Source organism: Mycteria americana, chromosome 4 (genome assembly GCF_035582795.1).
Source record: "Mycteria americana isolate JAX WOST 10 ecotype Jacksonville Zoo and Gardens chromosome 4, USCA_MyAme_1.0, whole genome shotgun sequence".
Taxonomy (NCBI): Eukaryota; Metazoa; Chordata; class Aves; order Ciconiiformes; family Ciconiidae; genus Mycteria; species Mycteria americana.
In genome coordinates this window covers 13,327,119-13,353,479 of record NC_134368.1, presented here as the reverse complement: position 1 = coordinate 13,353,479, position 26,361 = coordinate 13,327,119, and the positions used below count along the sequence as shown (strand labels likewise).

Genomic DNA, 26,361 nt, shown 5'->3' with positions numbered 1-26,361 from the left:
GTAGACTACAAAGCATTTTATTCTGCAAGATACACAGAATATGGCATATACCGAAGTAAGGTGATAGGTCACTTGGTGATATATAATAGGAAGGAATGCAGAATGCATACTGTGAGAAATATAGGCTTGGACTAATATCATTTTAGACAGTTTAATCTGACTGTGATTTGAACCTGAACATTTTCTGATTCACCTGCTTAACTTTCTTTTCTTTTACAGCTGGGAGAAATATAAGAGTTAAACTGACTTTTATGTCCTTTTCAATTTGAAGTGCAGACATTATAAAACATATAAGTCTTTTAATCCTGGTTTGCTCATACATTTTATTTCTGCTGTTTTGTACATTTGCTTAGCTGGCCTTTTTTTGTCTGACTTCTAGGTCTTTGAAGAAGAACATCACATCTTGTACCTGGACCATGGTGGAGTTATTGTGGCCATCAAAGACACCTCTATCCCTCTGAAAATACTCAAGTAATCCTACAGTCAATTAGTGTAGAGCTATTGTGTATTCGAGACCTCAGGCAAAGTTCAGAGTTTAAGATGAGCATTTCAATGTGATCATGTATGAAATGCAGGGGGAGTTAGTTTAATTTAACATTCATTAAGTCGAAAAAATGCAGGTGGATGTTTTCTTAAAGATTACTTCATGGTGCTGAAGGTACCATGGCATAATGCATTAAGCATAATGAAATTTTCTTGCATCAGTGTAGATATTTTTGCTTAAAAGGCTGTCCAGGAACTCTACAGTACAAGCCATGTTCAGCATGATTGTTACCTGCTGCTGGTTTGCACCAGCAGTACATGGCAATGATGCTCAACCGATGATGCATAGAAGGCTTAGGTATCCAGTCAGGATAGTTCATTCATGCTGTAATAAAGATCTGTCCCCTCCAAGGGCCACAGTGAATGAAGACGCTGGAGAATAACCCCGAGTTGCTCTGGCAAGAGCAATATAATGTAGACTTTGGGAGCCAGTGGGGAAAGGACTTACGTGTGCTTACATGCTGTGTAGTACAGTATGCAAGAAGCCCAGTTCTTCTGAGGTATTCATGCACAAATTAACTGTAGTATGTTTAGATCCTGTCATACAGTGATAATGCAGCAAATGGCCTTCTCAGCTTGTTTGGCAGGAAAGATACGCTGCAAAGCATTTTGTTATAAAATACCAAGTTTTAAACTGCATGATAGTGAAGCAAAATATGGTACCTTTATGTAACGGCATACAAAACTGTGATCTTGGGCATAAAAAATGTAAGAGATCTTTATCACTTGCGACTAGGTTCATTTTTGCATAATACTGTATATACTAATAGGAACTAGGCTATGTACTTGGTTAGCTAGAATGAAAGCCATCATTAACCTACTATCCCAAAGACCTGGAGGAAATGTACAGAAGAAAAGAGACTTTGATTCATAAATTTCGGGTGCACAGAGTATTTGAAATATGTTTTGCTGATTCATCAGCGTCTTTTGAAAATTTTCAAGTGGATAGTAGCAGCTGTGAAGGGCCATCATCTTGGTGCCTGCAGTTACCGCACCTCCTACAGGTTTTAGCAATTGGGCTGTTTTGCCTCTCATGTTTCACTGACCTCTGCTTGACGGGTCTCTAGCTCAGAGACTGCTAGAAAGAATGAAGTGTAAATTAACTTGCTCTTGAACCTACAAGGTAGCAAGATAGTTTGTTGACAGAGCTCAGTTTTTATCTGCCTGAGAATTTCCATTGTTGTGGCAAATTTATTATACACCTTCTAATAAAGATGTGAGCCCCTGGTTACGTTGCTGAGAAAAAGATCACGTTAATATGATATACTGTCCAGGCATATTGTGTTTTGGTGATCGTAAATCCTGGGCTTTAGTAGAGAGGGGATTTTTTTAATGAATGAATGAATTCTGTTTTTTATAATGATAGTTGTAAATGAAAACCATTTCTGCTTTTTTACAGGTTCAGCATAGATGAAGGCCAAACTTGGAGCACACATAATTTTACCAGCACTTCAGTCTTTGTAGATGGATTACTTAGTGAACCTGGAGATGAGACACTGGTCATGACGTAAGTTTCTGGTTTCATCTCTTTTTTCAGGGCTCTCTCTGCTTAGGCACTTGAGGATATTTTTAATTGTGGATGTTTGAGAGAGTCCTCAAGTCAGTGGCTTTAGCTTCTTGCTGTCACACAGACTCACACTGATGTCCAACCAGCCCTAGTACGCAACCTGTCTTTGAAATTATCCGAGTGCAGTATTTCAGATTGTAAAGATGAAGCGTTACGTTCATATGAAATTTCACAGAGTTACCACCAGGGAGAGTGGAATAATAGGACTGCAAATACGAATCTGAGAAACATAGGTTAAAAAAAAAAAAAACTATTTCCTGCATTTTTTCTGCTTTCTACAGATTCTTAGGCAGACTTCAAAAATGCTAAATATCTATCCCTTCTTCTTGTGAAAATTGTCTTCGCAGTGTAAACGACTATGTTGTTGTCCTAGTAACTAGCATTGCAGTATTTGTGTAACCAAACACTGTGCTAACAAATACACGTTTTAATTCAGTGCAGTGACAGAGGCAGATGCTGTGAATGGAGTTTAAAATAACCAAATTCTGCAGCTCAGGCCCCTGTTTATCTTATTCAAAAGGGCCAGGGACATCTGGATCTGAGCTGCAGGTTTTGCTCCATCTCTAGGATAAATGCTAGTATTTTAGAAGTGTCTGAGTCTAAAAAACACCTGTACAGTTAGAGAGAAAGGCACATGCTGACTGCAGAAGGAAAGGGGAATGCACTCAGAGATGTGCAGGTTGTTACGTGTGCTCTATCAGAACAGCTTGTGTGATCCTTTATATTGGAGCTCAGTGTTTTCATGACAAGCTTTTTCTCCTAGGAGTTACAAATAGAGCTGCCTTTGATGTGTACCAGTAGCATTTTCCTCAGGAAAAAAAAAATAGCCCGGTGTGGAGTTGTGTAAAGGATCCTCAGCAAAACGGAAATCCTACCCAATGTGCTTAAAAGCATTGCGCCGAGTTTATAACGCTGTACTGCGCAGGAGTGAATTTGGTCTGTTAGTTCGTTCTTTCTTTCTCCACTGTCCCATTTATCCTCTGTTATCTATATATATATGACCTGAGAAGAACAGTATTACTCCATCATCGTCCCCTTCTCTCAAGCATAGGGGGTTTTTTATGGTATAATATATGCCACACGGAGATACTTATGCCTCTGAATGAAGGATTTCCATTGGTTTCAGTGGAAGTAGAGGGATCAAAAGCTTATCCTAAACTGTACTTACTGGCAGATAAAACGATGTGTGATGATTATATGCTCTGTGGCTTTTTTTATTATTAAGTATTATTAAAAACAGTGATTTTATGAAGATGTACTTAGTTATGTGGCTGAATGGGCTAAAGAGCTCATGTAAAATGATACCTTTTTGAAATCGTCCATCTGAAATATATAAAACTGTAGCTTTGGTACATGAGCCCAGATTGGCAAAAAAGCATCATGTGACTTACATGTTTCTGAGGGCAGAACAAGTGTCTGACTCCAGCATCTCAATGCCAGGCTCGTAGGATCTTACTTTGCAGCTAGTTCTACTGAACATGGAGGACATCAACCGCTTACTGTCACAGACTGGCCCTGAAAAGACTTGCAGCCTTCCTACCAGGCTCTAAAGATAATGAGAAGAATAAACTTACAGTATGTGTTTCCTTGTTGCCATTATATCAGCTTCCTTGTCTTTCCTACTGCTTTTGCTTGGCTTTTACCTTCAGGGTGATGTTGTCTGCCCAGTGGTGCTCTGTCTGTCTTTACATCAAGACCTTTTGTTGTTCTGTCTGGCTTAGGTCATTTTCTCTCAAAACTTCACGCTTGCACTGAGTTGCTGCGCATGATTTAAGCTACAGTGATTGCTGCTTTTGAGAAATGTCATCCACTGATACGCACTCCCTGAAAAAAAAAAAAATCGACTATGCCATCTTTTCCATTTTATTAGTTAAAGAGTGTTTTTTCTTCTGGGTAGAACATGGTAAGATGAACTTGTGTATGGTAATGGGAATAAATTAACAGTGTCTTTCACCCTAAAGAATCCCCAAATCCATTACTAAAGACCTAGTCTGACATTTTTTACTTGTACAGGAATTTCATTTTCTCCCTTTGGTAGGGAGTTTGAGTAAGGACTTTGAGTAGAGAGTCCAATATCAAAGTCTGCATAATTAGTAGAGATAACATAATTCTGAAGTGGGAAGGGAATAACTGCAAAAGTATACAGCAAAATTGTGGAACAGAGACTGTTTCATTTAAAGCTTCTAGAATAAACTCACAAAAGAGTGAAAGAATATTGTACTTGTACGGAAAGCAGCTGTTACTGTAGAGTAAAATCCTGCTTCCACTGAAACCAGCTTAGGGATTTCCTTCAAGGTTTTTAATTTTTATTTAAAAAAAAAATCCCCCAAAAGATTGTCTGGGAAAGACATTAAGGGACCTGGTAACACTGCGTGTAAGAGAGACTTCTCATTCTCCAGCATGGTGAGTGGGACATTGACCTGACTCATAAGGGACTTCCATTTGAATTCCTGTTCTGTCCTAACTTATCCAAAATGAAGTGGTCTGGAAAGCTTTACTGAAGAAACAGGGGAATGTGAACCTAGTTGCCTCAAATCTTCATTTCACAAAGTTTTGTGTTGTCTCCAAAACAGAGAAAAAACAAATGTTGACTTGTCAAAAGTTTTCATAAAACTGAGTTGTCATCTGCCAGTCGACATTAATCTAAATCATTCATCCAAATCCCCTGCAGTATTCAAAATATGTACGCTCAAATGCCAAGGAAAATATATTTTATTCCATTGTGCTCTGCAATAGACCTAGGTAAGAGTTTTAGGAGTTTTAAGTGGTAAAGTATTCAAAAACTTTAGGAAACTCATTCTGTGTAAAAATCAATTTCTAAGTAGGCCTAGTTAAGAGTTTTAGGAAAGATAAGCAATAAAGTATTCATAAAGTTTGGGAAGAAACTTGATCTGTGTAAAAATCAATTTCTAAATGAAGAGCTCAACTCCACCATTTATTGCTAAATGAATAAGTAAGGTTTGCTAAGAAATTTTCTCAACTAATTGATATATATTCATCAAAATAGTGCATAGTCTAGTAGGCTTTATTTTGTTCTAAATTCTTTAAGAATGAAAGTTACTGCAACCCAGAGTTATAGTTAACAATATATTATATTTGGGAAAAATTACTTAATAACGCTGGATTGAGTAATGGCCTAACTCAGTGGAAAAAGAAAGGATTTTTGTGTGTCTGAAATATTGATGTTCCTCCTCAGAGGAAGCAGTTCATATAATGAAAGTTTTAAACCTGTTAAAATGACTTCTAAATTACAGTTCAGCTTCTAGGAGTGTTTCCCAAACTGGATTATTTAGATTGCAGTGTAAACCCAGTAGGCACGATAAGCATGGTACCATAGACCACGGCTCCTTTTAAAAGGCCAATAAGAGGTTACATAAAAGGATAGGACAAGGGGTAATGGCTTTAAACTGAAAGAAGGTAGATTTAGATTAGATAGAAAGAAGAAATTCTTCCCTATGAGGGTGGTGAGGCACTGGAACAGGTTGCCGAGAGAAGTTGTGGATGCCCTATTCCTGGAAGTGTTCAAGGCCAGGTTGGATGGGGCCTTGAGCAACCAGGTCTAGTGGCAGGTGTCCCTGCCCATGGCAGGGAGGTTGGAACTAGATGATCTTTAAGGTCCCTTCCAACCCAAACCATTCTAGGATTCTATGATTCTTTATGTCAGGTAGAATCAAAATCTTCCTTATCGTTAATTGTATTTTTTTCCAGATGGATTTTTTTTTTTTTTCCTAAGGCCTTGTAGAGTAACAACTTAAGATGCTGCTGGGAACTTTATGACATCTCTGAACTGCAGAACTCCTGCATGTGCATTTTGCTGTCTTGAAAGTCCGTTGTTGCATTCCTGTTGGGTTCCTAGGTGATAATGGAAACAAGAAAATAGTCTAGTTTAAACTTAATCAAGACAAGGTGGATATGATATTAACCATTTTTAGATATTAGGGAGAACCATCTGGATTTTTGCAACTGTCGATTCTGCTAGGAATGTGTCGTGGTTTAGCCCCAGCCGGCAACTAAGCCCCACGCAGCCGCTCACTCACTCCCCCTCGGTGGGATGGGGGAGAGAATCGGAAGAGCAAAAGTAAGAAAACTTGAGGGTTGAGATAAAAACAGTTTAATAGGGAAAGCAAAAGCCGCGCACGCAAGCAAAGCAAAGCAAGGAATTCATTCACTACTTCCCATGGGCAGGCAGGTGTTCAGCCATCTCCAGGAAAGCAGGGCTCCATCACGTGTAACGGTTACTTGGGAAGACAAACGCCATCACTCCAAATGTCCCCCCTTCCTTCTTCTTCCCCAGCTTTATATACTGAGCATGATGCCATATGGTATGGAATAGCCCTTTGGGCAGTTTGGATCAACTATCCTGGCTGTGTCCCCTCCCAGCTTCTTCTGCACCTGGCAGAGCATGGAAAGCTGAAAAGTCCTTGACTAGTACAGCAACAACTAAAACATCTCTGTATTATCAACACTGTCTTCAGCACAAATCCAAAACATAGCCCCATACCAGCCACTATAAAGAAAATTAACTCTATCTCAGCTGAAACCAGGACAGAATGTCAACCTCACCTTTAACAACATCAATAACACTCTACATTACATTACATGTAGTTCGTGGGGCTTATTCTTGTGCCACACATGGCAGCACACTGCCTTTCCTGTTGTCTTAGGAGGTGGAGGTACTTCTCTGTGTTGTGAATTCTTCACTACTAACTTTCTCATACTGCAACCCTTAAAAAAGATAGATAAATGGTACATAAAGCCTCATGATGTAAGAGAATAGCTGATTTTCCAAGGCAAATTCTATGTTTTATTTGCAGCTAGTTAAACTCTTGTTTGAGAAGCATTGCTCAGTCATTAAATGGTTGTTCTACTCTCTGCATAATGAGGAACATAGCTGTCCGTCAATAGATGGAGGAAACATATAGAAAGACAGGAAGAGAATGGTGACCTTGATAAAAGAGCATCCAAAAAGCAAACTGGTTACTTTGTTTCAATCTGATCTAGATATTGGCTAATCCAGATGTACAGATGCCTGTTTAGTGGCAAGTCAAATGCTTTTGCTGGCATCTTTGTGGACACAGATGTTAGCAGATCAAGTCAATGCATTGTAGTGTCACTGCCAACCTGTGGTCTTGGAACCAAGACCATGGGACTGCCCCTGTCTCTCCCTCTGCTCAAAAGAAATCCAGTGTTTAAAGCTTTGTTTTTTCTTTTCTTTCAATAAAGTTCTCATAACATATTCAAAAGCACGGGAACATGATGCTTTCAGTGTCTTGCTGAAGCCCATATTTAGTACATTTTGAGGGCAGACCTGGAAATACATTTGAGTAAGAGGAACTGAAAATTGAAGAATCCATGACCTGTAAGAATCTTTTATTGCCTTGTCCCTATTTAAAGGAGGAGCGAAGGAGAGAAAAAGGGTGACACGTGACTTTTTTATTCAGATTGAGTCTTTGCAGCATTTTGAGCCCCTGTCGCTGAGTGAGTGCCCGCAGCTGTGGTGCTCTAACTTCTCTTTCAGGGAGACAGTTCCATTTTAGTGTCTAGTTCTAATAAATGATGATGATGAGGTAGACATTGGAAACTTTGGCCAACAATAAAATTGTTCAAATATTTTACTTTGGTGGGGCCTTGAACTCCATTTTGCTGTATTTTGCTCTCAGAACAAAGGAGCTACAATTTAGGTGACATTAGCTATTTAATTTGCCAGGTGAAGTTTGAATGAAGAATTTCCTACCTGTGACAAAAGAGATCTGATTTTTAACTATGTGAGTAGAAAAAAAAATTAGTAGCTGAAGAATTAATTATAAAATTTTGTAAGTATCCCAAATTAATTTGATCTTCAAGTAAGATGACAGCAGACAGCAGAATGATGCAAAGCTGTCCTTTATAAAGTTATATGTTTCTCCTTAAATTAATCCATTTTGTTCACTGTCCACCCTGTATTTACTTCTACATAAAGCATCAGGCTAGGCACTCAATCTGCAATTTTTTCCAAACAGCTTACATGTTAAAAGGTTGCTCTTGGACAGCAATTTACCAAATAGATGGAAAAAAATGTTGGAGGTAATTCACAAACATCGTGGAGCCACTGAGCTTCTGGATAAAATGGGAACACACTCATCCTGCTCCTCCCCAGCCCTTCTCAGAACCTAAGCATTCATTTCCGTTCTTTTTCCCCAAAAGAGCTGAAACCAAGATGTTTTGGCGTAAAAGAATAATTGGCAATTATTATTTTTTTTAGGGGCAGGAAACAATGAAAAAATAGACTTTGGTTGAATTTCAACTAATTTTTTTTCCTCCCCTCGTGTTTCACTTTGGCAGCCAAACCAAAAAAAGAAAAAAAAAAAGAAGAAAAACAACTCTTCTTTTTAGTGTATTAAGTATATGCATGTGTTTGTAGTTTAAGGCACTTAAATCATAAGTGTCTTAGCATATCTGCACATGATCTGTTGTGTACACAAGCACTGTTTATGTGCAGTTGCTTTATGTAGGCAGGTGTCTACTTTTGCTCATGGAAGCATTCATCATTTCTGTAGTTGCAATTTGGGAAGGCCACTGAAAATGTGACCTCTGTTACGTTCTTTTGGGGAATTAGAAAAATATGCGGAATTATGCTCTTGATGTATAACAGACTGCAGCTTGAATCTTACATAACTTTCATCCATTTTACTAGTGTGAGCCCTTTGACGTATGTAGTTTTTGTTGATTTTACAATGGTGTAAAGGAAGCAAAGACAACTGTTAGAAGGAAAGCATGTCTGTAAAGATTCATCTGTCATTTTCTTTTTGAAAATGGTAGCCTTTAAATAGCACTGTAGGACATAGTCACAGCTAACCTGCTCTTCCAACCGATACCCCCTTGGAAAATCTTTCATCAATAACATTACTGCTTCTGTGAGTTAAGAAGAACACTACCTGTCGGCAGTGGTTGCGCTAGAGATAAAGTGCATCCTTCCATGCCACGACCTCATCACTTTACTCCCTCAGCTTGGTAATTTCTTTACAGATTTTGGCATGGGGAGGTTATGTGTCTTGCTGTATGTTCAAAGGCACTGTAATAATATGAACTACAATAGGCAAAACAAAAAGAAGATTGTCACATTTATTTGCTTTTTCAGTTACATTGCCATCATTTGTAGTAAAGGTCTAAGTGAAGCAAAGGACTTGGCTCTTTGAGCTCACCATAAATTGACAAGAAACTCCTAACGCACTATTCCTTTTACGCAAAAGACAGCTGAGAAAGTTGCTGCTGTTTTAACGCAAATGGCCTCTGATATCGGGTGAACTGTAAAGTGGATTAAGCATTCAATCTGAAATCGCAATTGTGTTATAAAAATAATCAGGGAGGTGTGACAGTTAAAAAAATATTTTAACAGTACAGTAAGTTCACTGACAATTGTGATTGCTACTAATATGATTTACTACAGAAGAGAAAGCCTTATATGAGGGACAAGATCTAAATACCACTTTTTAGTATAGCTGTGTGACTGCTTCCATTTAAACGAATACTTTCCAAGAGACAGACTAAAAGTTGTTAAAATCATTAACTAGCATCTCCGAGAGTCTGGTTTCCTTTCCCAGCTTGATCACGTGCTCACTGTTGGTTTTTGAGGTTTAGATCCAGAAAGAATTTCAGGTACCTGCCTTTTTGCACACGTGTGGTGGGTTGACCCTGGCTGGACGCCAGGTGCCCACCAAAGCCGGCCTGTCACTGCCCTCCTCAGCTGGACAGGGGAGGGAAAATGCAACGGGAGGCTCCTGGGTCGAGATCAGGACAGGGGAGATCACTCAGCAATTACCATCATGGGCAAAATAGACTCGACTTGGGGAAATTAGTTTAATTTATTACCAATCAAATGAGAGTAGGGTAATGAGAAATAAAATCAAATCTTAAAACACCTTCCCCCCACCCCTCCCTTCTTCCCGGGCTCAGCTTCACTCCCGAATTCTCTGTCTCCTCCCCCTGACCAGCGCAGGGGACAGGGAATGGGGGTTGTGGTCAGCTCATCACACGTTGTCTCTGCCGCTCCCTCCTCCTCAGGGGAGGACTCCTCACACTCTTCCCCTGCTCCAGCCTGGGGTCCCTCCCACAGGAGACAGTCCTCCACGAACTTCTCCAGCGTGTGTCCTTCCCACGGGCTGCAGTTCTTCATGAACTGCTCCAGCGTGGGTCCCTTCCACGGGGTGCAGTCCTTCAGGAACAGGCTGCTCCAGCGTGGGTCCCCCGGGGGGTCACAAGTCCTGCCAGCAAACCTGCTCCAGCGTGGGCTCCTCTCTCCACGGGTCCACAGGTCCTGCCAGGAGCCTGCTCCAGCGTGGGCTTCCCACGGGGCCACGGTCTCCTTCGGGTGCACCCACCTGCTCCGGCATGGGGTCCTCCATGGGCTGCAGTGGATATCTGCTCCACCGTGGGCCTCCATGGGCTGCAGTGGATATCTGCTCCACCGTGGGCCTCCATGGGCTGCAGGGGCACAGCCTGCCTCACCATGGCCTTCACCTCGGGCTGCAGGGGAATCTCTGCTCTGGCGCCTGGAGCACCTCCTGCCCCTCCTTCTCCACTGCCCTTGGTGTCTGCAGGGCTGTTCCTCTCACATATTCTCACTCCTCTCTCTGGCTGCAGTTGCTGTTGCACAGGTGTTTTTCCCCTTTCTTAAATATGTTATCCCAGAGGTGCTACCACCATCGCTGATGGGCTCAGCCTTGGCCGGCGGTGGGTCTGTCTTGGAGCCGGCTGGCATTGGCTCTGTCGGACATGGGGGAAACTTCTAGCAGCTTCTCACAGAAGCCACCCCTGTAGCCTCCCCAACCCCCCCAAGAAATTAGAAGGTGCTGCCCAGAAGAAATTAGACGTTATCCAAAATAGAGACACTGAGATTGCCCATATCACCTGTGTGTGGGGTCCTCAATTGACCCTGATTCAAACCCGAGGTTTTATTGTCAGTGGTTTTATACATTTGAAGGCTCTCCCAAAAAACTAGAGGTCCTGTTCCCCCCCCAACTGGCATGTCAAGTTAGCAGAGTGTGTCAACAGGGCAGTACAGGACTGTGCAGGCAAATTCTGCTACCTTGGCAGCAGGCGGTTTGGAACATCACAGTTGATGACAGTGTCATATAGAGGAGAGCAAAAGCCAATGCAGCACTTGGGAGATTAAAGCAGCGTGTCTAGAATGAGAAAGGCATCTGATTTCAAACAAAAGTAGCTGTGCATCACACAGTTGTCATCACTAGTCTTCAGTACAACTGCAAAACTTGGACAATTTAAGTTGCTACATAAAACATCGGAATAAATTCCACATGTGCTGTCTTTGTGACAGCAGTACAGCAGGATCACTCCCGCCACTCTGAGGTCTTTGAGTGTTCTCAGATATTCAGCAGTAAAGCAAAACCGTTGCAGGTTCATCTATGCTGCTCTGAGGATCTGGTGGGTGTATCGGACATCAGGTTGCTCAAAGCCATTTTCTTTGTCCAGAGACAACAGCTAACAGCTCAAAGGTAAACCACCATAACAGTACAACAAGTTGCTCCAAGTGTGTCTTAATTTATATGGCGTTACATCCATGATATGGGATACTGTAGCTAAAATCCGTCTGCTCTGGCAAAGAATGTTTTGGATGTGTGAACAAAATCCTGAAGAACATGCCGAAAAGTTAAAGAGGAAGGCAAGTGTGGTGGTTATAAAAAGATGTCTGTGACATCTGAGATGAGCAGCATGTTGTCAAAATCAGGCTCGTTTCTCCTGAATGAAGCCATGGAAGCTGACTGTTAGCCTGGTAAGTCTTTGGGAGTCTTCAGCTTTAGCACCATCATAGGTTCAGTCAGGTGGTTTGCACAGACAGCAGGCGACACAGCTATTACTGTTCATCTGAACTAAGAACATCTATTGAATAGATGCTCTTTCCTATTGAATAGAAACGTGAATTTACTGGAAGAGATTATCGTTGCATATAATTTCTGTTAAATTAGCTCCCCCTGATTATGAGCTTTATCAGGAACAGAAATAACCAGCAATCCTCTAGCAGATAGTTTAAATGAGTTAGCTTAACAACTGCATTAAACTGTCTTAGCTATCAAATGATGCAATCAAATTAAAAAATGATGTGCTCATAAATGAACTAGGAACAAATGTACAAAGTTGTTATGGCAACTGAAACACTGAAGTTAAAATTATGGATCCCAAATTCTTGCAAATAAAAGTAAATGAATTTCCAAGGTAATTGGAATTTCTTTCAAAAATTATTTATCACAGCGTCATCTTTCATCGTTTCAACAGAATTGATTTGATGGCTTTCTAATGAAATATAATTAATCAAGAAGGTTTTAGCAGCTTATGAATTACTATCATCTTGATATTTAGCTTACTAATCATCAGTTACACTTGCTGCACTGTTCCAGTTTTTTCCATTCATGTGATTTTATTGGACATATATATTTTGCACCTGAGCAATTAGATTGTGACTGCTGTCATGTATTGCTTTATTGTAGCTCATATTATTGTCTAATCCATTGAATCCTACTTACAACATGCCTTTCTCCCTTATTTTGGAAAAATGCTTCTTTTTAGTTCTAGTGATATTTGGTAATGCATTTAGAGTTCCTCTGATGTGTCTACAAACCCCTGTCCTCAGCAGGGCAACAAGTGTTATTGCAGCAACAGCGTTAATAATCATGAAGCCATGTTTTCAGTTTGCTAAGCTGGGTGCATGTAAGGTGCTGGATTCCTTAGGAAATTTGCCCCAGGAATTACAAAGCTGTATGGCTGGGAATTATGAAGTTGTATGGCTGCATTTTTCATGGGGTTTGTGGCTGTGCTGGGACAATTCATCGAATCTCAGGAATTTTACTTAAGCCAGAGAATGGTGCAGTTACTGTGCTCTGTCAGAACATGGTTTTCAGTCTGTAGAATCAGAACAGCCATAATGGAAATGAATATTTTTTTTGCAAGAGGCTGAACTAACAGGCAGAAAGGTTATTTCTAAAAATCCACAGAGGAGAGGCTTATAGGTCACCCATTGAAGCAGCGCCTTTGCTGTATACACATATAGTTTGCACATAGCTTTTATATTATTCTAGTAGAATTTGCATAATTTCTGGAGTAATTTGTATAATTTTTATATAATTATAGGATGCGGGACTGGGCAATATCTCAAAAGTTTATCTAATCTCTAGCTCTAATGCTGATGTTTCACTGATTTCTTGCTCCAGTGAGGGAGAATAAACAGCCTCAATAGCTTGTATCATTACCATTACAGAATCACAGAGTGACAAAGTGGTTGAGGTCGGAAGGGACCTCTGGAGGTCATCTGGTCCAACCCTCCTGCTCAGGCAGGGCCACCTAGAGCCAGTTGCCCAGGACTGTGTCCAGATGGCTTTTGAATTCTCCAAGGATGGAGACTCCACAATCTCCTTGGGCAACCTGTGCCAGTGCTCCATCACCCTCAGAGTAAAAAATGTGTTTCCTGATATTCAGAGGGAAGCTCCAGTGTTTTGGTTTGTGCCCATATACTCTGGTCCTGTCACTAAGCACCACCGAAAAGAGCCTGGATCTGCCCTCTGTGGACCCTCCCTTCAGGTATTTCTATACGTTGACAGGATCCCTCTGAGCCTTCTCTTCTCCAGGCTGAACAACCCCTGCTCTCTCAGCCTTTCCTTATAGGAGAGATGCTCCAGTCCCTTCATCATCTTCGTGATGCTTCGTTGGACTCTCTCCAGTCTGTCCATGTCTCTCTTGTACTGAGGAGCCCAGAACTGGACACAGCACTCCAGGTGTGGCCTTGCCAGTGCTGAGGAGAAAGAATTAGAGAACTGTGTAGCTGTATTGTTTATTGATCCTTGTCTTTCCTCCTTTTTGCCCCTTTTCCAGGTCTCTTTAAAGACAACTCTTCAATCCGTAGCAAGAGTCATTGGAGACATTTTGTTGTACTTTTCAGTTTTATCTTTTCCAGAGAAAAGCCCAATTCTTTCAATCTGTCTTCATTGGTTACATTTTCTAAGCAGTTTATGAGTCATCCTTGCCCCTCTTCAAATTCATTTTTAGTGGGTGTGTAAATATGCATATAATATCCAAAATTAGACACCAAAGTCTTTCAGAGGCTCCACCAGTGCCAGGTTTTTCAAAATAATTGCCTCTGTGTCTTCTGTTTTCCAGTTCTGAATACAACCTAGAATTAGTCTTTCTTCTTTTGCAGCAACATTGCATTCTTCTTTTAATTCCCCAGAATTCCCCAAGCCTTTTTTTGGTGTTTGAAAGTTATTCTCAATTTTGGTTTTGCACCTTTGTTGTTGTGTTTTTCCTAGGCATACTTTTTGCATTTGGTTTTGGAGTAATTCATCATGTTGATTTCTGACCGTTGCTTCCACCAGTCAGTGTCCTCTCCCTTCCTTCTGTGGTATCTGCAAAATTTTGTCTGTGTTTGTTATTTGACCACATGGGTGTTAATGAAAATATTGACTGTGGACCCACCATATCTTTGTGATACATGTATCAAAATATTTCCCTGTTTGATAACTACTTTTTGAAAATGGATTTTTCTAATTGGAGATGTACTCCCATTTCTCATTACCATGATTTTATCTGCACTGATGTTTTCCTTTTTAAGTTGAGACAGTGTGAGCTAGAACTGTGTAACAGTTTTAACAAAGGTCAAAATATGCTACATGTTCTCCTCTCCTTTTTCCATTAAGCCAGTTACCCTGTAAAAGGAGGAAATTACATTAGTTTGACATGATTTGGTTTTGACAAATCTGTGGTGGCTGTTTGTTATCATTTTAATTATCTCCGAGGTGCTTATAAGAGGATAGCTTAATAATTTGTTTGGTATCTTTGTGGATATCAAAATTAATTCTGTAACTCTCTGGGCTCTGTTTTGTTGATTTATATATATGCTTATATATACATATATATATATGTGTGTGTGTGTGTGGTATATATAGATGAAATGTTTCCCTTTCCATAGTCATCTGGAGTCACCCTCATCCTCTGTGAGGTCTCAAAGATGATTATTAATAGTTCAGAGATTTTCTTTCATATTTTCAGGAGAATTTCCTTATTCTCTTCTGCATTGAACTCAAACAACCATCTCCTTTCTTTTTTCCTGACTAATCTGACTGAGATAGGTAACATGAATGAAGAGAATTTCATCTGTTCTGTAGAAAATACTTTTCTTGAGGCAGGAGTGAAGCTTTGACAGGACTTGGCTCCTCGCACTTCAGCATATTTGTTGATAAATGAGTTAATAAAATAAATGTAACTAATTTGTAAAGTTATGTGGTGTCTAAAGAAGCATTCGCTGAGGTAGGCAGCTGCATAAGCACATGGTGAAGTCTGCCTTATATTAGTACCTTGTATGGAGAAAAAAAGATTTAAAAAAACAAGAGGTACAGGTATTTAGCACGCAAAAGACACTTCATGCCTGTCAGCAAAGCCAGTCATATTGAAGCAGGCATTGTGGAAAAAGCATGAGACCACCTAAGTAGTCACTTTATTGAGTATGTAACTACAAGTGAATAAGATTATATGGTGACGGCAGCTCTCGGGGTCCAGCTGAACCAGAAAAGGAACCAAATCTGTAGGTCTCGATGAGAGAAGTGGGACCACACACCTATGTGCACATACAGCCAGTGGACCCAGCCACATTTTTCAGTTTTTGTATATTGTTTCTGCTTCTGAGCCATGGGTAGATTGAAAAGGAAGGAAAGTTAGATGATCCAAGTCCTTTAATCTCAGAGCCTTACTAAGAAAAGAGTAAGACATACAAACTAAATACACGTTTCTGTTTAATTAAGTGCGCTTCTGATGGTGAAGTTGGATTCTGATGGATTGTTTGGTCATTATAATGTGGGCAGTATGGGCAGTAATCTATAGATCCCTACATCTCTGGGCTATGGCTGAGAAGCAAAGATGCCAGAAAGGAAAGGGGGCAATCACTGTATATCTTTAGTCTTTGCGACTGTTTTTCAGCCTCTTTGGTAGACTTCAGAGCTCTACATCCATCTAGCAGGGAGGAGGTTTAGTGTGATGGTGTTACTCTGTGCTGCAGAGAATCCACCACTTCCTCACTTCTGATCTACCCTAGTTCCACTTTGAACCTGGTATTTAGGACAAGAGAAATGACTGCGCGCAGCAGAATGCTTTTAGCAAGACTGTACCATTCCTGCTGTGTCTGGATTTGAACAAAACTGAGGGCAAAACAAAAGGAATGAATTAGTTTGGAGAATGCTACTAAAGCTTGGAATATGAACTCTGTGCAGTATGAACTGCACAGAAACTGTTGGCTTCAGAATCAACCTTAAATTCTTTGGCAAATAAGCCGCATAAGCCTGATACAAACCACAAATACATTTGACTTTTGCCCAAATAGAGTCTTTATCCTTTCTAATTTGTTGCTGGATGTCATGCTTACCCTTTTTTTTTTTTTTTTTGAAATAAATATTCTGACTTTGAAAATGTTGGCTGCTTTGAAACTGCAGCTTGGTTTTTAAAGCAATGAGATTTCAATTTTTTTTCAAAAATAAATTTACAGTTTGTGGCTGGTTTTTGTTATACATTGGACTATCTGAAATGGAGAGGAGTCTGAGAGTTCCTCAGCACAATGTGTAGATTCAGTGTATTCCTTAGAAATTAATACGATTTCATGATACTGCTGTGAGTTTAAACAATAGCAAATTGCCATCTGAAATCTGTAGAAGTTAAAAAAAAAACCAACCCAACAAAAACAACTGAAGAAGTTGCACCATAATCATAAGGAATGAGTGACAGAGCTGGAAATTGAACCCGGTGGTCCTGGGTTCTGCTCCCTGATCTGAGCTCCCTGTCAAAATCTGAGAGCTCTGTATGTTTCATATAACAAGATAATAGACAAAAATGTTAGGTTCCAGATTAGAAAAGGTAGTGTATTTCCAATTAAATTTCTGGATAGTTTGCCGGGGAAAAAAATAATCTCTAATCTCTGAGCGATATTTTTTCATTGTCAAGTTTCATAAACAATTGGCAAATGTTTTCTAACTAGACACGTTGTATATGAAGAGAAATAAAAGTGGAAGAAAAATTAACCAGGGACCTTTTAGTAGAGAAACATGACCTATGGAAAAGATGGAACTGAAAATTGGAATCTCAGATGTACATCTTCTTTCCAGTAAGATTTTACTTTTGATCTTTTTGTTCAGAGTCTTTGGACATATTAGCTACCGTTCGGACTGGGAACTGGTGAAGGTGGACTTCAGACCATCCTTCCCCAGGGAGTGCACTGATGATGACTATGAATCTTGGGAGCTCACAAATCTACAGGTATTCACAGTTTTGTGTTAACTACCACAACTTTTCCATAGCTTTCAGATTCATGTAGAACTGTGCGTTAGGAAAATGTTTTCAAATATAATTTGGATGCTACATCCCCATCTTTGTCCTCCTTATGTTGATTTGCTGATTTTACAATAGTTTAAAATGGAGGAGGATTTTGTGTTCCCTTTGGTTGAGTGATCTGTGTCCTGGGGAAAGGCGGAAGTATATCTGGTGGGCTGCCATAATAATAGGTGGTCCTGCTGGATTGTGAAGCACATACCATAAACTAAAGTGTGTGATATTGATTGAAGCAATTTCAACATGCAGCCATATGTTCTGCCAACTTCCTGACCACATACTGTACTCATATATAAATTGCCATAAGTAAAGCCCATTCCAGAAGTAATTTAGGATCTCAGTGGACCGATCATGTAATGAGGTCCAGTTGTTTTGGGCAATACCATTTCTGCAGTAATGCATTAAGGCTGTGCTAATCCTGATTCTCTGGCCAAATCCAATTTTGGGAAGCTACATTCTCTATACAATGTATTGATTAAAAAGACCAATGTGAGGGGGTTTTTACATTAAATGGAATGTGTCATATTTATTCATAATAATTCTGATTATTATGTTTGTGCTTCTTCCAGTACATATGTTCTCTTGCTCTCTGCAGGGTTGGGGTTTTTTTTGTGCGCTACTCTGTGTTACTCCAGCTCTTCAGCTCTCATTTGCTAGTTCTCATGCCTAATTTTATACTTCTTGTTTGGGAATGCTGTGTATTTACTAAGAATGTTATGCAGATCTGAGCCTAAAGAGTAACAGTATCTTGGGATATTGGCATTGAAATGTCTTTCAGGAATTAGAAACTACTAAAATGATTTTGACAGAGTACATGCAGCTGCCCAGTTATTAGCAGAGTGTGTTCAAGTAGTCTTAATTCTACCTGTGCCCACATGGTTGGTGCTTCACGTTGACTGCTGAAACAAGACATAGTGATTTAGATAGAATTTCAGCCATCTGCATCCACGCTGAATTTTTAAATGGCCAGTTGTAAGGTTGTGCCTAGATTGTGCACACATGAAACATGGGTTAAATTGCACTTGAAATTTTCATGTACATCTTTGGATTTGTGGCCTGAAATATAGCGTACGTTACAACTCTGTAATGGCCCATTAGTGGACGGCAGTGGCTACGAGAGCTTTGTATACCTATACATTTGAATATGAAAGAGTTGATACAAGTTTATAGTCTTGGCAGCAAGACCTGCCTTTCTCATGACAACAGAAGGTCACGTCGGTGTGGTGTAGGTTACGGTGTGCAATAAGTCCGGTGCTTTGATGTTCAGGGTGATCGCTGCATCATGGGCCAGCAGAGGACCTTTCGGAAGAGGAAGATTTCATCGTGGTGCATTAAAGGGAGAAGTTTCACATCAGCTCTCACATCCAAAGTTTGTGAATGTGTGAACTCTGATTTCTTATGGTGAGTCTGTCTGTGGACCTTTTGATTTATTGCTAGTAAATAGTTACTTAGAGTTTGAGCTGAGTTTATTTTCCTCCTTTTGCCCCCCTCCCCACATAGCCATGTATAAACGAATAAGCAACCTGTAGTTTGAATAACAGATTGCTTTTACATTTGCCGTTTTTTAAAAACATTGCCATGTTTTAAGTGTTTGTTTCACCTGGCTGAACAAATCCTGATGTTTTTCTCTATTGATGAAGACTTGAAAAATGACTATTGGATTGATTTATAAGGCAAGCAAACCCTTTCTATTTGCAAATGCAGCAAAAAACCAGAAGAAATGTATTGGTCTGAGTGGCAAAGGAAGCCTTTTAAAAATCTAAGCTACCAAGAGAGTTAATTTTGCAGAACTGACAAAGTAATTACAACCAGTTTTTCCCCCAGGTGTACACAACTCCTGTTGAAATTAGACTTAGAACAGAACTGACTTCATCAACTTGTATGTTCAGCTGGTAGAATAATATTAAAAAAATCCTTTTACTCTTAAAAAAGTAGGCTCATCCACCCCAAATTAGACTGCTGAATGAAGTGGGGACAGTAACACACTTGGTATTGATGTTTTTCAGTGATTATGGGTTTGAGCGCTCTGCACCTCTGAAGTCGGACTCTAGCAAATGCTTTGCTGACTTTTGGTTTAACCCAGAAGCACCTCCTGAAGACTGTGTGCTGGGGCAGGCGTACGCCAGCAGCACTGGGTAAGCTGATTTTGTGTTCGACTGGCTTGCAGAGGCTTCCAGAGCAGGGGAGAACATTCCAACCAAGAGCAACAAAAGTGGGTTTAAGGAAATGTAAGTAAGGCAAACTGTAAAAAAATGGGAAGTGCAAAAGTTCTGACTCTGACTTAGAGCACATGCAAAAGCTTCCTACAGACTAATGAAAGAGAAATGTTACTTTACATGTTCATAGCAGTTCAAAAACTAACCCATTTGAGAAGAGGGGGAGCTGTCTCATTCCCACTACTTTTACTTTTTATTTTGTGACTGCATTTTGTAACCATTGCTGCACTTCTGGTAGGAATATCCATTCAAAGGCTTTTTTTTTAGCCCATTGCTTGAGTTCAGACCAATTTTCAGTTTGAATCCAATGAATTACTCTGAGGAGCCAGTAACATCTCGCAGAACTTCCCAGTCTCTCACTTCCATAGGGGTAAGGAGTTCTGTGGAGACTAGATTCTTTTCCTGACCATATGGGACACTCAGAATCAAAGGAAAGCTTTAGTAACTGTAAACAGTACCACATAGAATATACACTACAATGTAGTCTGACGTCTGTGCTGAGAATAACTTGCAGCTGGCATCTATTCTGGCTTATCATAACATCATCTCTGTCGTTTGTGGAGATGAGAACCAAATGATGAAATGTCAAATCTGGCAATAGAATTACGATCTCTGTGTATATTTGCCTTACCAAGGAAAATGATGCCTTTTGGGTTGCGGCTGACAGCTGTCATATACAGAATAGGAATTCAAAAGAGTGAAATCTGACTCCAATTTTAAAGGATGTTTAAAAATAACATACCTGAGTGAAACTGATCTGTAAATAATTACTGTACACATCCAAGTATTTCATTATTAGTTCTTTGAAAGTGTTAGGCTTTTCACTCTTTTATACTCTTATGTTAAATAAATGCTTTAAGTGTTTTAAGAAATGCATAGGTTTGAGAGCAGCAAATAAACAATTGGTTCTGAGTTAATGCAGAAGCTGCTTGATCTGATTTCTTCCTGATCTTTGAGGTTTGAACCAAGACCTCTAGAGCATTGAAGACTGTTGAACGCTAGGAATGGGTATGGCAGAAAGGAGAGCAGACTATCTAGCGCCTGGAGGGCTGGTCAGGCATGTTTCTAAATTTGAAAAGGCAGACTCTTCCAATGCGTACAAGTGAAATCCTCATTGTGCTCCACACCCTCTTTCTTCATCAGGTTTTACTCAGTAAAAGCCACGTCCGTCATCAAAGTATTTGCATCATGAGTTGGTTTTGATCGCCTGCAATCTTGTCTGTTTGTGAACCCAAGGAATATTCATTAACTACCATCACACTCGCATTCAGTGCCTCTAATGGCATTCTCCTGCTCACCTCTGATTCATTGTGCTTGCTGCTTACTGGTTTTTCAGGTACAGGAAAGTTGTTTCTAATGTGTGTGAAGGTGGCGTAGACCTGCAGCAGAACTTAGCACAGCATATGTGTCCATTGATTGCTCCCAAGGGACTTCAGATCAGCATCAGAGAAGAAAGCCTGGCTGTTAAGCCTGGGGAAGACATCACCTTCATCGTCAGACAAGACCAGGTAGTAATGAAAATTGGCTTTATGAAAGTTTCCTTACTATTTTTATGGTTCCTTTTTCTTCTACGTGCTGTGCTGCTGAATAAGATTAAGTTGTGCTTAAGACAAAGACGAATATTGAAACTAAAGACTAAATATTGAAACTTCTGTTTTCAAGTGAATCAGACGATCCAGTAAGCTCAGTGAACCACCAGGTTCTGTCCACAGAATGGGATTTGTCTCCTCAGCAGCATGGTCAGTCGTGATTCCTTAAAGGCATCGGCTTCTTTGAAAATCAAAGGAACTAAGTTACCAAAGTCTCCTTGGACTGAAAATTTCAGCTGCTGTATCAGAGAACAACAGAAATGCAGAGAACATTTAATATTCTGGTTTAAGTGGTTTTGAGAATCTGCCTTGCAGAAAGGAATCAGGCAAAGCTTTACAGAAATCAGCAAATAGCACAGCATAAGAACATTTGTTATATATTAGTTGTGTTACCAAAGGTACAGGGTTTTTTCTGTTTATTGAGAGAGACAATGCCCTAAGGCTCTGACCAACAGCAGTGAGTAACTTTTGGATTAATTGTTTGCCGTGGGTATCTTTCTTAACGCTTGGTTTTTAGTATTAGGCTCTAACTGTTGTGCTCAGGTTACCGGAGTATTGTACTTCCTGGCTAGCCCCACTGATTTGCAAGAACTTGAAGAAAGTTCACACGTTTTGGCAAACCTGTGCGATATAAATCAGGCACTTGGGATTTATTTCTGTAATGGAATCGAGAAGGTTACGTGCAGAACACTGGGCTGCTTAACACTTCGCAGGCTCTGCGTCCCAATGCTTGCAGTGCCCCAACAGTTGTGTGGCAAGTTATGCTGCCTTCTCTTTTTATAATTTGTTTGGAAATGTTTATTGTAAGAATAGAGCATTTGGTAGCAATTTGGACTCTAATGCTTTTGAGTGGCAGTTTGATTTTTTTTTTTCCCCTACTATGTAGATTCTGAAGCTTTCATGAATCTCTGTGGCAATACGTAAAACATTTAAAACTATTCAAAAATCTTTGGAAGTCAGGGATGTTGAAGGGAATCCCGTGCTGTGTTTTCTGATGAAGTCTTTGCTCTGTACATCGAACTGGAAGGCAGATTTAGAAGAAATGTAACAGTTTGCTGCCCCCTATGGCTAAGAATAATATTTATATTCAAATGTCCTGAGCATTGCTTAGGATTTAATCTGTACAACAAAGTCTAATAAGAATTCGTAAAAATTACTGAGTTTAAGAAACAGCTCTACTAGTATAAACCAAAAGATACCACTTTCTCTGCTGAACAAAATTAATTTACTAGTTTACGTGAATGCATGTTACTAGCTGCAGGAATGCCAAACATCAGGGAGTAAAGAAAGCAGCCTTCAGGTATGTTTGGGCAGTTTGCAAGTGACCTTAGAAAGAATAATAATTTATAATTATTTTTTTTCCCAAATTCTTTTGACTGAATAAATAATGTCATGACAATCATCTATTTTGCATGGAAGTGGAAGCCCCAATTCCTTTTAAATTTAGCCCCAATTCCTTTTAAATTTAATTCCTTTTCCCTATGTGACTCTTTTGTTACCTGTCCACTGCGCTCTGTCTTTCCTGGTCAGGGAAACAGAAGTGCTTTGGTGTTTTGAAGACAGCACCCTCATCTTTACACTAGGGAAGCTATTAGAATAAAACACTGAGAAGCTTGCATCTACTAGCTTTCAACACTGGTTTCTGTCTCACCTGGAAAAAATATGCATGTATACTTGTTAGCATAAGAAAGAGCGGACAAGAACTGTTTGCAAGCTCATGTTGTCTAAAGAGATTCCACTTACTGGCACATTGCTGGCAAGAAGACATCTCTTTTGCTTTAAACTTTAATAACATATTATCTCCTCTGCTAAATTCCACCCATCTGTTGTCAAAAGAAAGATGTTATTTGGAAAAAAATATTCACAGTGAAGAGCTTTCAAGGTCCTTTATGTGTGTTGAAATATAGTGTTTAGGTATTTGATAACCCTACAGGTTCCTTATTATGGGTGTTCTTTTACATTATAAGCAATGCTTTTTCATCTGATACAACATGGAAGAAAATCAACCAAACTGCAAAGTAATAAAAGGAGGAAATAATGTTATGTTTTCCTTCCCTTTGTAATGCCAGGGTACGTAAGTACTAAGCTTTGTTGCCTCCTTTGATTTTACATTAGTGCTGCCTTTTGGGATTAGATTTTGATATAAACCTACTTCAGAGAGTGGTTTATGGGGAAGTGAAGTGATTTTTGAATACTTCGATGGGTGTCAATCCTTCTCTGCTCTGATGGCCATTCGGGTCACCTGACTAGCATATGAATGGATACGTTCCTTTCCTAGAGGCAATGAAGATTTTTAAAACAACACTGTGTTTTCACAATACAGAGGATTTTCTACCAAGCCTGGCCCTGCAACCTGGTTTAATTGCATGACTGTGATGGCAAGCGAGCAGGAGCATATTGCTGAAGACTGAGGAAGCGGGGCAGCTCGCTAAGGCAGTGCTGCCAGTAGTAGTGAGAAAGTGTTGCTGCTCGCAGCTAAAATGAATTTTCCTTTGACTCCATCCACATTGCCAGTCCACATAGCACAGGCCTGCCTTCCCTCCTGAGCAGCCGTACCGTGACAACATGAGTGATGGGCATATGTTTGTCCTCTGACAGTAGTATCAGTCTTGCAGTATTTTAGGCCTGAGTTTAGGAAGACAGTGTAATTTAAAGGAGCACTTAGCAGAAGTGCAATGAATTACAAATTCTGTGACATGTTTGACATGACAGAATTATTTGGCTGGACTTTTAAACCCTTTCCCAAACTCAGCTCAATAATCTGCTTCATTAAGCATGCATCTAATTTTGCAGTAGAGCATGTTAGTTCTAGACATGCTGGTAGCTCTGTATAATGCAGTACAGCTCTGTGTGAAGATCCCAGCTTGGATCTTGAAGGCCATATGGCTGACACTCAGAGGGTGTGGTTAGAAGGTGCTGTGAAGAAGATCTAAACCAATTAATTTTACTTTATAAGTGCATAGGCTAGAAGTTCACTGGATGAGTGGTAATTCGCTAAAATAACAATATCCAATTGTTTGCAATCATATGAGCATCACTCCAGGACTTGGGGCTGCCCTGCACCATTATGTTAGTTAATGTCCAGCTGCATTAAGACAAAAGTGATGGTTTCTGTGTCATGCAACTTGGTTAGTGGTCTGGGGTGTCTTATTTTAAGGTGGCATCTTACTGTGGAAATTTAGTATTATCTCTATTAATGCACACAACACCTGCTGCACTAAAATCTTTGCTGTGGGTGTAGTGGCTTTACTGCAGCTATTGCAATCGAGTCAAAATATCTGGCTGGGGCTGGAAATGCTGTTGTGATTCAGGAAATGGTTATCATGTGTCCTGCCTATTTCGGTTCTTGCCATTTTAAATATTTTTTATTTATTTTCCTTTTAGGGTGATATATTGAATACCAAATACCAAGTAGATCTTGGAGATGGCTTTAAGGCGATATATGTGAACCTTACAATGACTGGAGAACCCATCCGTCACCGCTATGAGAATCCTGGGATTTACCGTGTCTCAGTGAAGGCTGAGAATGTGGCTGGGCATGATGAGGCTGTGGTGTTCGTCCAAGTCAACTGTAAATCAGCTCTTTGGTTTTCTTACTTTTGCTGCTGTGTAAAAACCTCATGACAACTATGAAGTAGTGGAGAAAATTACTAGTCACAATTAGGAAAAATGCATATTTTTTTCAATAACCTCACTCAGTCTTGCAGTGCTGTATGTTGTTAATGCAGAGGCTTGTACACCTAATGTATTAGGAGGTCAGAGTTAGTTTTGTTTGGATTTGGGAGAAGGACGGTGTACTAATCTTCTAAATAGCAAGCATGCCTCAGTTCAAATCTCAGGTTTGATCCATCTTCCTGACTCAAGACCCTGTTGGCAGTCTTAGCAGCTAAAATTTAACACTTCAAGCTGTGTCTTTTTAGGAGCTTCTAGGTGCTGTGTGAAGCAAGTGAACAGACATGTTGAGAAATGTATGAGCTCTTGTATGATTTTAAAAAAGAACCAAAATCTCAGCATTTATAAAAGGCTACTTTATTGAAGTACTAGAATCTAGATTTTAGGTAGTTAATTCTCACAAAGTTTTAAAGTGGTACTTGGGTATAACTTCATGTTGGCAGGCAGTATTACTTGACTTAGACTTCTCTCCCTCTCCTTAATTAAGACCTAAAACCCCCCATCAAAAAGATTTAAATGAAAAGAATAGCACAGCACAGGGAATATCATGCACCATCGCAAGCTTAATGTACCTCAGTCATCTCATAATTGAAATGAAGAAGGAAACTCATAACTGGAACTGAATTTTCCTCTTCCTTTGAGATTCAAGACAGCTATTGCTTTGCCTGTTTTCAGATGTGTCAAAAATTCAGAAACAAGTAACGTCGAAAGAAAAGATACTCATCTTGCATTCTCCAGGTGTCCGTTTCCCTCGGTTGTGAGTGGTGTGTCTTCCATCCTAATCCCAAAGCAATGGAAATCTCTGGAGCCACATACAAGGCTGTGCACAGATCCATGTGCTTTATGTCAGCCTGTCTGGTGACTGCTGATATTTATGTATTTGGCTAGTCAGAGTCCTTGAGTCCAGAGTTCCCAGTTCTGCTTTGATTAGCAGATGGAGCCCAACCCATTAATGCTAATGGTCAATATCCTATTAAAATCAAATGGAAAGGATCAGAACTGAATTCTCCACCTCAGCTTCATTATCTGTTTCTTTGGTGTGTTTGTTTTTTTAAACAACTCCAGAGAGCTCAGATAAATTACTTAGGGCTTCACCATTACTTTTTAGGAGCTTCTAGGTGCTGAGAAGTAGGTTAAACACAGGAACAGTAGATCTGTACAAGCAACGAACAGCAAAACGCTCTGTGTAATGTCCTCCTCTCTGGGGAGAGCAACTTTTTACCGTTCAGGGAATGGCGAGCAGTAGCAAGCCCTGACGGAAGGCAGAACAACCGCTTTCTCAAAATGTGCTTCTGGTGTGCCCTACCTCAGGATAAACAGTAAAAATAAAAGATGTCGATTGTGTTTTATGCAATGGATTTACAAATTGCAGAAGCCGGAGGTATTTTTCACAAGTAAAATGAGTGGTGCATTAAGAGGA

The 26,361-nt window shown here is 39.9% G+C and overlaps 1 protein-coding gene across 9 annotated transcripts in view; it reads left to right on the top strand.

The window, feature by feature from the left end:
* Positions 1-26,361, top strand: part of SORCS2 (sortilin related VPS10 domain containing receptor 2) — a 645,075-nt gene that overhangs the window by 582,963 nt on the left and 35,751 nt on the right. For all 9 annotated transcript variants that reach the window (XR_012775470.1, XR_012775469.1, XR_012775468.1 and 6 more), the window contains exons 13-19: positions 380-471; positions 1,943-2,050; positions 17,272-17,392; positions 18,732-18,865; positions 19,471-19,599; positions 21,017-21,188; positions 24,654-24,840. Coding sequence is in view for 5 of the 9 variants with exons in the window: in XM_075499712.1 (XP_075355827.1) it covers positions 380-471; positions 1,943-2,050; positions 17,272-17,392; positions 18,732-18,865; positions 19,471-19,599; positions 21,017-21,188; positions 24,654-24,840 (943 nt within the window). In the remaining 4 variants the exon portion in view is untranslated. The remainder of the gene's footprint in view (positions 1-379; positions 472-1,942; positions 2,051-17,271; positions 17,393-18,731; positions 18,866-19,470; positions 19,600-21,016; positions 21,189-24,653; positions 24,841-26,361) is intronic.